The 16,958-nt window shown below is 38.5% G+C and overlaps 2 protein-coding genes across 2 annotated transcripts; both read left to right on the forward strand.

The window, feature by feature from the left end:
* Positions 1-2,306: 2,306 nt before the first annotated feature.
* On the forward strand, positions 2,307-6,642 carry LOC104597938 (replication protein A 70 kDa DNA-binding subunit B-like). The gene is made up of 12 exons (XM_010259737.3): positions 2,307-2,642; positions 2,784-2,930; positions 3,041-3,271; positions 3,540-3,717; positions 3,875-4,145; positions 4,239-4,341; positions 4,421-4,545; positions 4,644-4,722; positions 4,801-4,948; positions 5,132-5,292; positions 5,376-5,496; positions 5,995-6,642. Exons 1-12 carry the CDS (start codon positions 2,515-2,517, stop codon positions 6,193-6,195), a joined length of 1,893 nt encoding a protein of 630 aa, XP_010258039.1. The 5' UTR covers positions 2,307-2,514; the 3' UTR covers positions 6,196-6,642.
* Positions 6,643-8,477: 1,835 nt separating this feature from the next.
* Positions 8,478-12,452, forward strand: LOC104597937 (LRR receptor-like serine/threonine-protein kinase RPK2). Its single transcript, XM_010259736.3, has one exon. The coding sequence runs from the start codon at positions 8,772-8,774 to the stop codon at positions 12,183-12,185; it is 3,414 nt and encodes a 1,137-aa protein (XP_010258038.1). The 5' UTR covers positions 8,478-8,771; the 3' UTR covers positions 12,186-12,452.
* The last annotated feature ends 4,506 nt before the right edge of the window (positions 12,453-16,958 follow it).

The following is a 16,958-nucleotide window of genomic DNA, read 5'->3' on the forward strand; positions in this document are numbered from 1 at the left end:
CCATCCGATCTGATTACAGCCCTAAGTACACCTGACATGTTACTAGCATAAGGCACCTGCATTACATGTGATGGTATTAAAAGTGAACTGAAAATACAGGAGGTCCGCTTTGTGTATGTCTTTTGTGTGCATTGAAGCCTCTTGCAGCAGTATTACAGGGGTTGAGTTCACAGTTGTTTGACAAAAGCAGCTGCTACATCAACAAAAATAGCAGTTGTTTTTGTGTTTTAAAAGACAAAAGCAATTATGTTGCCTAACACCCCCTAATTAGAGCTTTTTTGCACGTGCAAGCCGGGGGGGAGGAAAATCGATGGACTAAATGTTGGGATGGTCGCCTTGATGTGAAGCTAAAAAAAGTATTAGTGAAATCCATTCAAGTTGCATGCAGGCCCGCAGGGCTAGAATATTGACATTATTTTTTTTCCTTTTTTTTTCATTAATTACAACAATTGATGTTATAAAAAAAAGTTTAAATTCCAAATCGACCATGTAAGATACATGTGTGTGGATGACAAATGTTAAAATTAAAAAATCCAAAAAATGTTAAATTTGCATTGTTTTTTATTAAATACAATAACTTTGAATATTTTGTAATATTTATATTTATTGATAGTATTTCAAATTAGGGTGAGCAAAAAAAACAATCGAAAATTCGGTTAACCGATCTGGTATTTCTAAAAAAAACCAAAGGTATCAATCCAGCTTTGGTTAATCAATATAGAAAACCAACGGTTAATCGTACTGACTGGTATACATATATTTCTATATATTTTATGTATATTATATATTTTATATATATTATAAATTAATAAATATGTGTTATATATTTATAATATATACTATATTATTTATTATTTAAAATATAATATTATATATATTTAGTTTTTATTATATATTTATATATTTTTATAATATGTATTATAAATATAAAAACCAAAGAAATGGCAAACCAAACTGGTCAACTGATTAACCAATTGGCTTCAGTTCGGTTTCAGTTTCAAAAATAGGCCCGCAATTCGTTTAATCGAACCATGAGCACCCCTATTTTAAATTACTATTTTTTGTATAGTATTTCAAATTATTTAGCAACATAAATGATAAAAAAAAAATCCAAAAGTTTACCCAAACAAGGCCCCACTTGAAAACAAATTTCAAGTTATGTTTGGATGAGCTTCAAATTTGTGCTTTTAAATCAGGGGTGCAAATGGACCAGATCATGATCCGATTATATTTGGTTGAATTTGGATAATCTCTGGTTAGATCTTCAGATCAGATTGGATTGGATCCTATAATCCAATCATAAATTGAATCGGATTCAAATCGCCCCTATCCGATATGAGAAGATCCAATCCGATGTGTTATATATTTATAAATATAAATTTATATAAAATACATATATGCTATTTATTGATTTATATTGTATTTTTTATAAATTTGTTATATTATTAATTTTTATAAAAACATGTATATATGGTGAAAATAATTAAAAAATAATTGTATTTTTTCGTTTTTTCTTTATTTAAATTGGTACATTCTTTTCTATTAATAATTCAATATTTTTAAAGAAAACAAGCCGAATCAAATCAGATCCAAAGATCTGATAAAATTCAAATTCAGACCAAGTCATATTAGATCCAATCAGATAATCTAAAATGTCAATACCAAATTCAAATCCGTTCCGACCCACTTACATCCCAAAGCACAAAGCACAAAGTTTTCAGTTTTGTGCTTTGGGCTTTAAAAGTGTTATGGTTATGGTTTTAGTCTTTTAGATAATTATTGCTCCCAATATTTTCTTCGGAGAAGTACAGATACACACAATGCAGAATTTTGAATTCCAGCCCCCTACTACTAGTCCTCTCCCCGTTATAAACCACACCGTACCTGTAAATTTGACATCAATTCACTGTTTTCTTTTGTTGGGTCATTCTTGTTTCCCACGATCCAAAGCTAAAAAGCATAAATTTATTCAAACAGAACTTTAATTCACATTTAGAACCTTGAGGAGTTGAAATTTCAAATATGGGAATCCAAGGCAAGAACCATAAACAAGCCTCTGCCCTTCATTAGACCATTGACATTAGAAAAGGAATTAGACGTTTTGGAATCATCCCATCAACGTATCGAATCCGTGTACTGCACGGACCAGTGCGGGACAAATTTACAAATCTGTAAGTTGTAATATTGGAAAGGGTAGAATAGTCAATCTATGGTAATGCTCGCAACGATTTGCACTGGCGGGAAGTCTAGAAACCCATGTTAATTGTTCAGGAGCGTTGAGAAATCCCCGCGAAATCCCAAAAAAAAAAAAAATTCAAAGCTTCGATGTGCGAATTCGCGGGTAAAAATTCAAAAATACTTTGCCTACCGCCAAAGTGGTCAAATACATATAAGGAGCCTCCCATTCCCTCCGTTTTCTCTGTCTATTCTGTATCCATTTCCTTCCCTCGCTATTCTTCCATCACTTCAAAAATTTCCTTCGAAGAGAGAAACTGAGAAAAGTGAACAATCGAAATGGGGAAATCCATCACCCCAGATGCCGTTTCCAGCATACTGGCAAACCCTTCTCCCGATTCTCCCTCTGATGTTGCGGAAACCATTGTTCAAGTCGTCGATCTCAAGCAAGTCGGCAACAGATTTACGTAAGTCTTCCTTTGCATTCTCCTCGTTTATTGTCTGAATCTTGCAATAACGTGTTGTTTGTTCCGTTTTCTCTGTTTTGTCGAACTAGTGATGAAACGGTTCATGTGGGTTTCTGAATATTTGGTTATTTACGTCTGCAGATTTATGGCTAGCGATGGAAGGACTAAGGTTAAGGCAATTCTTCCGTCCAACTTGTCAGCTGAGATCGAGTCGGGAAATATCCAGAACCTTGGGCTCATCCGTATTCTTGATTACACCCTCAACGTCATTCCTAACAAATCTGAGAAGTATGATCCAGATCCACATCTCAAACCCTTTGAAAGTGTTTTATTTGCTTAGGAACGTTCTGTTCCCTTGCCTACTACTTACAAATTTAGTTGAATCTAAACTGTTTCAGGTATTTGATTGTGACCAAATGTGAAGTTATTTCTCCTGCACTTGAAACTGAGATCCGTAGTGAGGTTAAAAAGGAAGAAGCTGGCATTATATTGAAACCAAAGGAAGAAATAGTGGTCAAATCGGAGATCGGAAGTGAAATAAAGAGAGAACAAACTGGCATCTTATTGAAGCCAAAGCAGGAAATAGTAGCCAAATCTGCTGCACAGATTCTGCATGAACAGCATGGAAAGTGAGTAATCCCGTCTTTCTTCTATCCCCATTGCAATTGGCATAACATCCATACACGTGATTGCAAGTAATCGCTTTTATTTTGTGGCTTTGATCTTCAAGCACAGATTGGTTATCCGTTTTTCTTATCGAGTTTCTCTTGGTGATCTCTCTGGGGTGTTTTTTTCCTTTGATTTTTGCTCAAAATACAAGATGTTTTGATTCCATTTTGTTATGTTTCGCATAGATTTATATGAGCATTGATCTTCCTGTTTTCTTTGAAACTTCAGCATGGCTCCTACTGCGCGATTGGCCATGACACGAAGGATTCATCCTCTTGTTTCCTTGAATCCTTACCAAGGCAATTGGACTATTAAGGTTCGGGTTACGAATAAAGGCATCATGCGGACTTACAGAAATGCTAGAGGGGAAGGCTGCGTCTTCAACGTTGAGTTGACTGATGAAGATGTAAGCAGCCTTTTTTCTAATTTTCTGTTTGCTAATGTCCTTCACATTGCTCAACTGAAATCGTTTTCTGTTGTTTCCACTCTTCTGTATGGGCTCTTGCCTCCTTTGACCTTTATGAATGCATATATAAGCTGGTAGATTTGCTTGTTTAACGCAGGGTACACAAATACAAGCAACAATGTTCAATGACGCTGCAAAGAAGTTCTTTGACAAGTTTGAATTGGGAAAGGTTTATTACATTTCCCGAGGAACTCTAAAGGTAGCTAACAAGCAGTTTAAGACGGTCGAAAATGATTACGAGATGACCTTGAATGAAAACTCTGAGGTGGAGGAAGCGGCCGGAGAGAAGGCTTTTGTTCCTGAAACAAAGTTCAACTTTGTTCCAATTGATCAGCTAGGTCCCTATGTTAATGGGAAGGAATTCGTCGGTAAGCTCCTTTTGAATTCTTATGTACTGATTGAACATTTTTAGGATTCAACCTTTGAACTCCTTTGATTTATTTTTTGTTTTAATTATTCAGATATTATCGGAGTTGTCCAAAATGTTTCTCCAACCTTGAGTGTTCGAAGGAAGAGCAACAATGAAAATATCCCGAAGCGTGATATAACAATTGCTGATGAATCGTAAGTGAATATATTTTCCTGGTATTGGGTTTCTTTCAAGCTGACTCATGTTCTGAGAATCTGGAGTATTAAATTGCAGAAAGAAGACTGTTGTGGTATCTCTCTGGAATGAACTTGCTACCAATGTGGGGCAGGAATTGCTGGACATGGCGGAAACTTCTCCCATTGTAGCATTGAAAAGCCTTAAAGTTGGAGATTTCCAAGGTATATCATCAATGCTCTGTGAGCTGTATTATAGAAAGTACCCTTATCTAGCAATTAAAAATTTAGCCTTATTAGATTTTTTCTGATTGTTTCTACAGGTGTGTCTTTATCATCTTTGAATAGAAGTGTCGTGCTTGTAAATCCAGATATACCAGAATCAAAGAAGCTGAAATCTTGGTGAGATATTGCACCATATCTTGTTTGTTATTTTGAAATATCAGTATATCTCGCCCTTATACATCCTTTCTGCAACAGGTATGAATCTGAAGGTAAAGGGACTGCAATGGATTCTGTTGGCTCTGGTCTGATCTCTAGTACAAAGAATGGAACGAGGTCTATGTATTCTGACAGAGTCTTCCTTTCGCATATTACCAGTAATCCATCCTTGGGTGAGGATAATAAGGTGTGCATTGCCGGTTCTGAGGGACTTTAATGTTTTCTTTTTAACCTTAAGTTTAGTGATAAATTTCTTGGAAGTTTCAACTGAGTGAATTTCAACTCGGTTTGAACGACTCTTGCTTAGATTTGTTAAGTTGGGATAAATTTGTCGGAGATGATGAACTTTGAATTGTTTTGTTCTGTGCAGCCTGCGTTTTTCAGCATAAAAGCTTATGTCAGTTTCGTCAAGCCTGATCAGCCAATGTGGTACCGGGCTTGTAAGACATGTAACAAGAAAGTGACTGAAGCTATTGGATCTGGGTATTGGTGTGAGGGATGTCAGAAGAACGATGAGGAATGCAGCTTGAGGTTGGAAAATTAAGCAATGATCTTGCCACACTATGGTGATCTACTGAGTTTGTATTTTAATGCTTTGTCTCTTCCTCTTGCAGATATATAATGGTAATGAAGGTGTCTGATCCAAGTGGGGAGGCTTGGCTTTCTGTTTTCAACGAACAAGCAGAGAAAATAATTGGATGTTCTGCGGATGAGCTTGATGGGATGAAATCACAGGTAAGATACTAATTGGTATTTGTATTTGTCTTTCTTTCTTCTAATGGTGACAAGGTTTATTTGAATACTAGTTGATTTTTGGAAATATTAATGCTAGAAGGTTTGATACAACATGCCGCTACCCATATGGAATCATGTAGTGTAGACACCACCATGCATCTTTCGCCTTGATTGTGGGATGTTAATGTTCAGACAGCACTTGTGGAGCTGAAGTGCTGCTTGATGTATTATGTGCAGACTATAGATTTGCAATGGGTTTATTCAATTTTCTTATTGGAACATTAGGGGTTTTAAGGCTAGTGGTTGTGTTGTGCCCTTGCATGTGTAGCTGATCCCATATAGATGGGACAAGGCTTAGATGGTGCTATCATGATAGTGCTATAGTGGTCGATCCTGCTGAGTACTCGTAATACTTGGGATTGTATTTCTTTTATTGAGTTGCTATGCTAAATATCAAGATTTAGTTCTGTGCGCTAATATTTTTGGTTTTATTGTCAGATTGGAGAGGGGAATACATATCAATTAAAACTCAAAGAAGCTACATGGGTTCCCTATCTATTTCGAGTTAGTGTCACACTGAATGAATACATGAACGAGAAAAAACAAAGGATAACAGTTAAATATCATGCTCCTCTTGATTTTGCTGCTGAATCAAGATTTCTGTTGGAGGAGATTTCTAAGATGCAACAAGCGTCTTGAGTCTTGATTCTTGAATAGAAAATGGTTTTGGCTTCTTTGCATTCAAAAGTATGGCCTCTGCTATTTAATACTAACTCTTTCTGTCTGAGAAGATAGATGATCCTTTTCTGGGACCATCTGTCCGGGCCAAACTGAATTTGTAATGGCTCCATGTTTCTGCTGTAATATATGCTTCAACAGCTATTTCAGGCTATTCTAATGCTCCTAGACTACATGCCCTTTTGACTTTTATTCGCTGAACACAGGTTATTATTGATTGCTGGGAGTGCTTTTATATTTGTAAATATGGGTTGCAGAAAAACTACCAAATGTTGGACCCACCCATCATTATTTCATTGTGATCAGAGCAGAAAATCGGTGGTGTTTTACAATTTTGATAGTGTAGGGGTTCCTTGGAATGACATGTATCGTTTTTTAATTCTCAATATAATTCTTGGTTTGATTTCATTTTTGGAGGATGGATTCATGTTTGGTTGGGGGCTAGTCTCTAAATGGCTATCTTGCATTTAACCGGAAGACCCATTTGATCTTCCAACAGCCCATCAATGAAATGATACTGATTGCAAACATGGGCTGTCAGTTGATGCCTGAAATTCTATAATTGGGGGAAAAGTTCGAGGCTTTACCTCATTGATTGGGTTCAACTTGTGAAGATGGATGGTTAATCCATTTCTTTAAGATGCAAAAGATGGAATTTTAGGTCAACAAGCAAACTCTTAGGAATAGTTAAATCATAAATGGATGATGTGGATATTCCATTTCTCCTACTCACATGGCAACTGCAAATTCAGACAGGATGGCTTTCTCTCAAACGTCAATGATCGACAATTATTATATCGGATGGATATGGTTTACCAACACAGAAGTTATCTTATAAAAGAGTAAGAGATATTACATATTCAGGCGGTTGACAAGATTTTTCTATTAGTTGCCCACCATTAATAAAAAAATTCAGCACGGCCACTCAAATGCGTCAATCTTGCTAATCTCAGCGCTGTTTAAATACTAATTAAATTAGCTTTTTTCCAAGGAATAACGAAAAGAATGTTGATATTAAGGCGGTTGGCTTGTCACAAGAGCTATAAACAAGCAAAGGACTCTTATCTGATTGCTTGGTATTTAGTGGTCTCTGACATATTATCTAAGATTTGTGTTAAACTATGTTCTATGGTAAGATTGGAGATCGGATCTGCTTCTCACAGTGCGTCTCAGCCCTACATCAGGAATATCTCCCATACCTGTATATTGTTAATGGGATATGTTTTCAATAAAGGGCTGATTTATGCTGCAAGGTTGGTGTGAGGAGCAGATCCCAATTTGTAAGATTGGTGTGAGGAGCAAGCACTCTGAGGAGCAAATCCGGATTCATGCTTGGTTGAGAACATGTTGGATTTATTTTTGAAAACAACTGATTTGGCATTTGTTTTTGTTTTCAAGAACAAAGCCAAGAGTTTTTACCCAGTTCACCCAGTGAAAAGTCGTATAACTGATCTCATCGAACCCAGTTCACCCAAATAGCAACCTAAAATTTCACTCGCATTACAATTTATAAAGATCATCGTCGGCCTACATGATAATGGGAGTGGAAATTTTTGGGTTGCTAGTTGGGTGGACCGGGTTCAATTAAATGTCAATTCATTCTCAACTGACCCGACTAGAAAGCAGATCACATCACATGATATTACGAAACTGAACAAACGACTGACATGTTCGTATTTAATTGGGGGGTATTAGTCGGGTATACAACAGCGGTGATATAGGTGGGGCCGTGTTGAGAATGGGAAGTGTGATATCTCATGTATGGACGACTTATGGCCGTTGGATAATTGCTAAAATGATTGAACTGAATGACTTATTATTTTGTCTTTTAGTAAATAAGTCATTCAGCCACTTCATCAATTATTTATAAAAAGACCATAAATAACAAAGCTTTCGTCATACGTACGTTAAATAAAAATAGGGCGATCGTCACACCCCCAGCGCTTTTTAGCAAAGGCCCCTAATCAAGCATCAAGCACTGCACTGGCAAAACAATCCAACTGCGGAATTTTTCGAGCAGATAACTCACGTGGACCCATACAAAAAGGCCACGTGTGCAAAACCTAGGGGAATCCTTTATCCGGTCAGTCTAGCCGGTAAATCCACTAAACGTTGACGGGGTGATGCATCAATTGACTGGTAATAGCCAGTCTGGCCCCACTTGTTACCGGGGAAGTCTAGTGGACCCCGCCACAGAAGGAGAAAAAACAAAAGCGGAGGAAAAAAAGAAAAACAAAAGATTGGGAAGAAGAAGAACAGGAGAGAAGCAACAGTGTGGACTGAAAGGGGAAAAAAACGCGTTTTTCTAAAGAACATGTAAATTCCCCCCCCTTTTTTTTCTGTTTTTCTAATTTTCTCTATTTTCTTCACAGACTAGGGTTAGGGTTTCGGGAAGCAAAAATTATCTTCAGCTGCTCTGCAACTTGAATTCCTCTCTTTCGAGAGAGAGAGAGAGAGAGGGAGAGGGAGGTTTTCTTTATTGGAGGTCTTGGAGGTTAGGGTTTTTGTCAGCTTTTGTTACTTCAATTGAGAGAATAATGCGGTTGTTCTCTCGGATAAGATGGCGTTCGCTTCGTGAGACCCTCCATGTGTTATTTCTGTTCTGGATTTTCTCATTCTCTTCCGCTGATGCGGTTGATTCCGATAAAGCGGTGCTACTTCAGTTCAAGAACTCTGTCTCGGATCCTTCAGGGCTTCTCTCCCGGTGGAGTTCTGGTGGCGGTGCTGGTCCTTCTGATCACTGTTCTTGGTTTGGCGTCTTCTGCGACTCCAAATCGAGGGTTCTAGCTCTCAATATAACGGGAGGCGGAGATGGCAACAGCGTCGGAGGTAATTCGGAAGCTTTCTCTTGTTCCAAGTTTTCTCAGTTTCCGCTTTATGGGTTTGGAATCAGGAGTTGTTCCGGTGGCGGTGGAAAATTGGGGGGAAAGCTATCGCCGCTTATCGCGAAGCTCACTGAGCTTAGGGTTTTGTCGTTGCCGTTCAACGATTTCACCGGTGAGATTCCTCTTGAAATCTGGAGCTTGCAGAAGTTGGAAGTGCTTGATCTCGAGGGAAATTCGCTCTCTGGAACCTTGCCCCTCGAATTTGGAGGCCTGAGGAGGTTGCGGGTCCTTAATCTCGGTTTCAATAAGCTTGCGGGGGAGATTCCTGCCTCGCTTTCTAACTGTGTGGGCTTGCAGATTTTGAACTTAGCTGCTAATGGACTGAATGGGACGATCCCTCAGTTTATTGGCAGTTTTTCGGAGTTAAAGGGGCTTTACTTATCTCTTAATCGTCTGGGTGGGTCTATTCCTGCTGAGCTTGGAAGCAACTGTCGGAATCTTGAACATCTTGATCTTTCTGCAAATTTACTGGTCGATGTCATTCCACGTAGTCTGGCGAATTGCAACCAGTTGCGGTCTCTGCTGTTGTTTTCCAATATGTTGGAAGGAACCGTTCATCCTGAGTTTGGCCGGCTTCTGAAGCTTCAAGTGCTTGATGTGTCGAGGAACAGTCTTAGCGGAACTATACCTTCAGAACTTGGTGGTTGTGTCGAATTGTCCGTCGTCGTTCTCTCAAATCTGTATGATCCCCTGACAGACGTGAAAAATCTAACTGGGGCGACTTCGTTAGGTCTGTCTAGTCCTGCTTATGATGATTTCAATTATTTTCAAGGTGGCATCCCTGCTGAAATTGTAAACCTCCCAAAGCTCAGAATTATTTGGGCTCCAAGAGCAACGCTCGAGGGCAACATTCCTAGCGACTGGGGTGCTTGCAACAGCTTGGAAATGGTTAACTTGGCTCAGAACTTCTTCACTGGAGAGTTCCCAAATTTGTTTCGACGCTGCAAGAATCTTCATTTTCTTGATTTGAGCTCAAACAAGCTGACGGGAGTGCTTGATGGAAACCTTCCAGTTCCTTGTATGACCGTATTTGATGCAAGTGATAACCTCTTGTCAGGATCCATCCCTACATTCAACCAAGGTAGTCTTTGTCCCCGGATACCCTCGTTGAATGCTTATGACTCATCCACTGCGTACTTGTCCTTTTTCACAAGTAGAACTCGGACTAGAAGTCCCTTGCCATCTCTTGGAGCTAGTGGCAGTCTTGCCGTTTTTCACAACTTCGGTATGAATAACTTCACTGGTACCCTCCCATCCTTGCCACTTGCACCTGGAAGAATAGGGAAGCAAACTGTGTATGTGTTTCTTGCTGGTGGGAATAAGCTGACAGGACCATTCCCGGGAAACCTGTTTGAGAAGTGTGATGGTTTGAATGCAATGATCGCTAATGTCAGCAACAATAGGATGTCTGGTCAAATTCCTGAGAACATTGGTACAATGTGCAGCTCTCTAATGCTTTTGGATGCCTCGAGGAACCAAATTACTGGTTCATTACCCCAGACTATTGGGGATCTGTATTCTCTGGTTAGTCTTTACTTGGGTTGGAACCAGTTGCAAGGTCAGATTCCAGAACGTCTTGGTCATCTGAAGGGTCTGAAGTATCTCTCTTTGGCTGGTAACAACCTGACTGGCAACATCCCTTCCAGCTTGGGGCAGTTGCGGTCCTTGGAAGTGTTGGACCTTTCTTCAAATTCACTCTTAGGTGAGATTCCAAAAGATTTGGTGACCTTGGAGAACCTAACTCATCTTCTTCTCAACAACAATAAACTCTCTGGGCAGATCCCACCTGGTTTGGCTAATGTGACATCACTTGATCAATTCAATGTGTCCTTCAATAATTTGTCTGGGCCTATTCCATTGAATGATAATTTAATTAAATGCAGCAGTGTCCTTGGGAACCCTTTTCTTCAGTCTTGCCACATATTCTCTCTAACTGGTTCGTCTTCAGATCAGCAGGGAAGAAACGAGGATCCACTAAATTATACAGCTCCTCCACCAGGAGGTGTGGTCAAGGGAAGTGGATTCAGTTCTATTGAGATTGCATCAATAGCTTCTGCATCAGCCATTGTTTCTGTTCTTTTCGCTCTTATTGTTCTCTTCATATACACCAGAAGGTGTGCCCCAAGGTCCAGGATCCGAGCAGCTGGAAGAAAGGAGGTGACAGTATTCACTGACATTGGAGTTCCACTGACTTATGAAAATGTTGTGCGGGCCACAGGTAGTTTCAATGCAAGTAATTGCATAGGGAGTGGAGGTTTCGGGGCCACTTACAAGGCTGAGATCTCTCCTGGAGTTCTAGTGGCCATAAAGAGGCTTTCAGTTGGACGTTTCCAAGGTGTTCAACAATTCCATGCAGAGATCAAAATCCTAGGGAGGATGCGTCATCAGAATCTTGTCACTTTGATAGGTTACCATGCAAGTGAATCAGAGATGTTCCTGATATACAATTATTTACCTGGTGGAAATTTGGAGAAATTTATACAGGAAAGGTCCAAAAGGGCTGTCGATTGGAGGATACTACACAAGATTGCTTTAGACATAGCCCGTGCACTTGCATATCTACATGATCAGTGTGTGCCACGCGTTCTCCACCGCGATGTCAAGCCTAGCAATATATTGTTGGACAATGACTATAATGCCTATCTATCTGATTTTGGGTTGGCCAGGCTTCTGGGGACTTCTGAAACCCATGCAACTACTGGTGTAGCAGGAACATTTGGATATGTCGCCCCTGAGTATGCAATGACTTGCCGTGTATCTGACAAGGCCGATGTCTACAGCTATGGTGTGGTACTCATGGAATTGATCTCAGATAAGAAAGCACTGGACCCATCCTTTTCTTCTTATGGGAATGGTTTCAATATCGTTGCCTGGGGATGCATGCTTCTGCGACAAGGCAGGGCTAAGGAGTTCTTCACTGCAGGTCTATGGGATTCAGGCCCCCATGATAATTTGGTAGAGACATTGCACTTGGCTGTTATGTGTACTGTTGATTCATTGTCGATCAGGCCTACAATGAAGCAAGTCGTTCAGCGGTTGAAACAACTACAGCCACCCTCATGCTAGCTAGGTAACAGGTCATCATAATTTGATTTTAACATTCGTTTGACATTTTAGAAGGTAAAAATTGAGTTGTAATTTGTGCTCTTGCACTCAGTCCCAATTGTTGGCATCCCCTGAGATTTGGTTTCTGAGTTGTATTTATTCCTTTTTTGTAATATATTTCCACAGCTATTTTTCAAAGCTCTTCTCTGAGGGGAAACCCTGCTAAATGAATCTGCAGAAGAATGCAGATTTCCGTCCTCTTAAGTCTTAATGGACAAATTTTTACAACTCTGTTGCACATTTGTACGTCAGTTCATTTTCATTTTCCTCCAGTTAAGATGAAAGCTAAACTTCGAAGAATCAAGGTTCTAAATATTGATACGGGCTGTATCGGTGTTTTTTTTTATGTTTTACTTATTTTTTTTAAAATCGGTTCAGGCCGGTTTAAGGCCCGACTACCCTCTGAACCAGTGGCTGATCCGATACAATTCCTGTATGGGGTGTATTGGGAAGCTACCAACACGATACGTATAGGCTGATATGAACGTTGCGAAGAATACGGATTACTCTCAAGGACGTGGTTTCGGTGAGTCTTTGCCCCTTAACTAGCTTTTGGCAATGTTGCATTCATTTCATGTAGAAAAATGCATGTGTTAGATGTTAATTTGTTGTTTTAGGTAGAAATATTGGTCTGTATTGATCAATTCAAAACATTTAAGGTAAAAAAATCTCGATTATAATTTTTTTATCGATAAAAAATGCAATGACAACAAAACACCACTGCATTTATCATAAAATTGCAACGCCACTGTACTACTCCCTTATTCCTTTTCAAAATTCCTAATGGGGGATGTTCAGATCACGAAGAAATATGTGATTGGCAGAGGCCACTTCTTCTCACCACTTAGAGAAATTGAAGGCCCGGATCACCTGCCAACAAAATACGTTCCAACTCCTCTACCAATGTCATCTTACACTGCACATCTCAAACATGGCGGATCCACTTTTATGGCAGGTCCCAGTCTCATAATGAGATGTGCCGTGTTAGATTAAGTTGGTAGAGGGTTGGCATGTATTTTGTTGGCAGAAAATCTCCATTCCCAGGATGGGGATTTTGATGGAACATGTTATCCATGTAAGCCGTTTGTAGATTTCTCACTAGGGGTTTAAGTTGGGCCTTCTTAGATTGAGTTGAGATCAACTCTAAGCGAACCCTAGTTGTTGAATCCCCAATCCTAATCCAAACTCAATCCTAAAACTTCATGTTGGATTTGGGTTGGTCTGATTTCACTACTTTTAGCCAAATGTTCTTATTTTTTAGATTCATGGGTTCAGGTAAATTTAATTTGAGCATTATTGCATGTAAAGGAACATAGTTATCATGTTTTAAAAAAATTGCCTTGACATACAATATACATCAAATACATACACACATTTATAAACACAAATACTTGTAGGGAAAAAAAATACATACATATATACATACATATATATATATATATATGTGTGTGTGTGTGTGTGTGTGTATGTATATATAAAGCATTTTTCAGTAGTGTCTACATGACGGGTATTCCTCCTCCAAACCCCAATACCAAGGTAGAGAGTATCTTTGGGGTACCATATTAATACCCCTTTTTAAAGATTTTTCTGAAAGCTCTTTTTTAATAGTTAAATAACATAAAAACAAGGTTTTCTGTGAAATTTTGAAATAAAAGCTAAAATTAAAAGATGTATATGGTTCAAAGTGTCCATAAATGATGTATATATACAGGGGCGGAGCCAGGGGTGGCAGAGGGGAGCCATGGCCCCCCTATGCTTGAAATTCCCTATAATAGCTATTTAAATTTCACATATATTTTGGCCCTCCTATTCATATTTTCAATCTTTTGGCCTCCCCTATTTATGCTTATTATGCTTTGGCCCCTACCAATAAAAAATCTTACCTCAGCCCCTATATATATATGCATAAGCATTTACATATCTAAACACATGTTTATATGATGTTTGTACATCCAAATATGAAGTTAAGTTTGAGTTGGTCAATGCCTCAACCCTAACCAACTCAAAATTAAATGGTTTCATATTTTTCAACCCTACACTAACCCAAATTTTTAATCCAACCTAATCTCACTTTTTCAAACTCAACAAAAGTTGCAGCCCTACTATTCACACTCACATGTAGCTTGTTAGAATCATGGTTTTTAAAAATGAACCGGTGACTGAACCGGTTAAGGTTCCGGTTACCAGTTCAAATTATCCGACCATTCGATCTAAACGATCGGCCCATTTTGATAAAAAAATAAAAAACAATTAAAAAAAAATTGAAAAATGGTCAAAACGTTCGAACGGTTAATCGGCCGATTCAGCGATTTATTGACCAAAATCAACGGTTTTAAGGAAAAATAGAACCGGTCAGATGACCAGTTCCCGGTTTTTCCGGTCTGACCATCTGATCCGGTCCGATTTTAAAAACCATGGTTAGAATTGAGTTTGTCACTCAACCCGGTTCCTCCGTTGGCCGATTTGACTAATTTGTAGATGGTCTGAACTCTGAGTCAGTCATTCGCGAGGGTGGTGTTCCTACGTACAGTGCATGAAAACGTTGCAAGTTGCTTTATCCAGTTGGGTGTGCAAGTAGGTAAGCTGGCTTCGTTATTCGTCTGTCATCGCTTCTAGGCCACGGAACACAACGCAAGACCGATGAAGGTTCTTGTTAATGGTATCATTGTAGGTTAAATAAAATTAATAGGACACCGTTAGGCCGGTTGTTGGATAGGTTTCAGCCCTAACTTAGAACATGCAGCAAGTTTCAGGTTGTGGTAACACTCCAGGTTCAGGCTCGAACTTTTAGGGAGACAATGGATACGGATTTTGGTACTTATGTTGGCTAGGTATTGATTGAGTGTTTGAGCAGTATTGTATTTGGTATTAGCATTGGTACTTGAAATGCTTAAATGAAATGTTTATATTTAATGTGATACCACTCTACCTGATGTAAGACCAGCTCAGTTCTAGTTCTTAGAGAATGTTGAATGGTCTTTTTGATCAGAGTTTGTTTTATGGCTGTTGATGGTTGTAACAACTTCTTGAAGGAATAAGAGAAAATACTTAGAATCATTCACAAGGTGCCTAGAATCACTCTAGGGCATGAGAATTATTCACCATAGTTAACATAAACTAAAGAAAACTCTATATATTTCATTGCCTTTGTATAAAATGTCTATACATATTTATGGACTTAACTCATAATAATCCTAAGAGTCAAACTGTTAGACTCAATAATCTTAGTTGAACACAAACTAAGCTGTCATATCCTACTTCAATTCAAAGAAAACTCAATAACTCTAATCTTACTTATGCAATGACTCTGAAATTTTAAACATAAACAAACTATAACTAGACAATCAAACCCTATTATTGAACCCTATAAAAAATTGCAAAAATGGCAAAAATACCCCTATTGTCCAAAAATACCCCTATTGTCCAAAAATACAAAAATACAATTTCATAAAATTCTAATTTTGACTCTTCATCTCCTGCACCATTCTCCCCTGGTTCAAAAAAATTCGTCCTCAAGTATTGAAGAACTTGAGGATGAAGAGTTGATATGCCCCAATTACAAAAAGAGTAGGACTTCCTACAACTACATGCTTGGACTGTAGAGTAGATGTCACACATAGAACTAGAGAAGGATCTTGAAATAAATGTATTTCTGAAACACTGCCCTCCATAACCACCTCTGTTAAATCACCAATAACATTGGTTTCTTGAACACTTGATTCATCAACCAGCGGTTGTGATGAACCTTCCCCTCACTTATCCAAACTCTCAACTGCAACTTTTGGAACTTTTCCTTCAACCTCTAGTTTAGGAATCACCATCTCTATGTGTTCTGCTATCCTTGGTTCTTCAACAATCTCTAGGACTCCTTCCATTGTTAATGTTGGTGGAACTTGTGCTATGCCAGGTTGTAATTCTTGAATTGGTTCTAACTGAACTTGAAAGGTAAAGTTTCCTACTTCCTTACTAGGATATACTACAATCAACACATTTGTATCTTGCACTTGAATTTCTTTAGCTTGCTCAACTTCTATTTTTTCTTGATCATTAGCCTCAAGCTGATCACAGGTGTTAGAAACTTGAACAATTTCTGTTTTTTCTTGGCCTGCACCCTCTTGATTTTTAATATCTACAACTGCTAAAGCTTGAAATTCTTCTTCTTTAGCTTCATCCTCAACTTCAACTCTAGGATAAGCATAAACTTGCAAGGAATCATCTACTTTCTTTTCAATTTTGTACCTTCTTTCCATCGACTTCAAGTTCTTTATTGTAACATGTTATTTCTTCTTTTGCTCAAAATTAGTCAACTCCATATATAGATCATCATGGAAGTTTAGTGGGATATAATTCTCTTGCAAATGCCTCTTCATCTCTACCCATGTACTAATTGGATCATCACTTCTATTTTCTAATTGTTGCTCAAGAGTTCTCCACCATACTTTAGCATGACTCATCAGCTTCATTCGTGCAAATCTAATTCTTTGTTTGTCAAACATATCATGCCAATCAAAATATTCTTCTAGTTCAGCAACCCAATCAAAAAATGCTCGTGGATTATCATTTCCTTTGAAATCTGATATTTTCCTTTATCTTCTAACATGTTTGAAAACCTTATTCCCATAGCCAACATTATTAGATCTGTTTTCTTCCACCATCTTCTCAAATAAGTCAACCAAAGACCCTTCATATGGTTCAGAAATCCAATAATCATTCATTCTAGACCCATAAGATTGT

This window comes from Nelumbo nucifera, chromosome 4 (genome assembly GCF_055504915.1).
Source record: "Nelumbo nucifera cultivar China Antique chromosome 4, China Antique-T2T, whole genome shotgun sequence".
In the NCBI taxonomy this organism is placed as follows: domain Eukaryota; kingdom Viridiplantae; phylum Streptophyta; class Magnoliopsida; order Proteales; family Nelumbonaceae; genus Nelumbo; species Nelumbo nucifera.

Excerpts from the sequence above, each read along its gene's own strand:
- LOC104597938 (XM_010259737.3), top strand. The coding sequence starts at position 2,515 with ATGGGGAAATCCATCACCCCAGATGCCGTTTCCAGCATACTGGCAAAC. Across the intron at positions 3,272-3,539 it reads CTGCATGAACAGCATGGAAA|CATGGCTCCTACTGCGCGAT; the intron begins GTGAGTAATCCC and ends TTGAAACTTCAG. Across the intron at positions 5,293-5,375 it reads GATGAGGAATGCAGCTTGAG|ATATATAATGGTAATGAAGG; the intron begins GTTGGAAAATTA and ends TTCCTCTTGCAG.
- LOC104597937 (XM_010259736.3), top strand. The coding sequence starts at position 8,772 with ATGCGGTTGTTCTCTCGGATAAGATGGCGTTCGCTTCGTGAGACCCTC.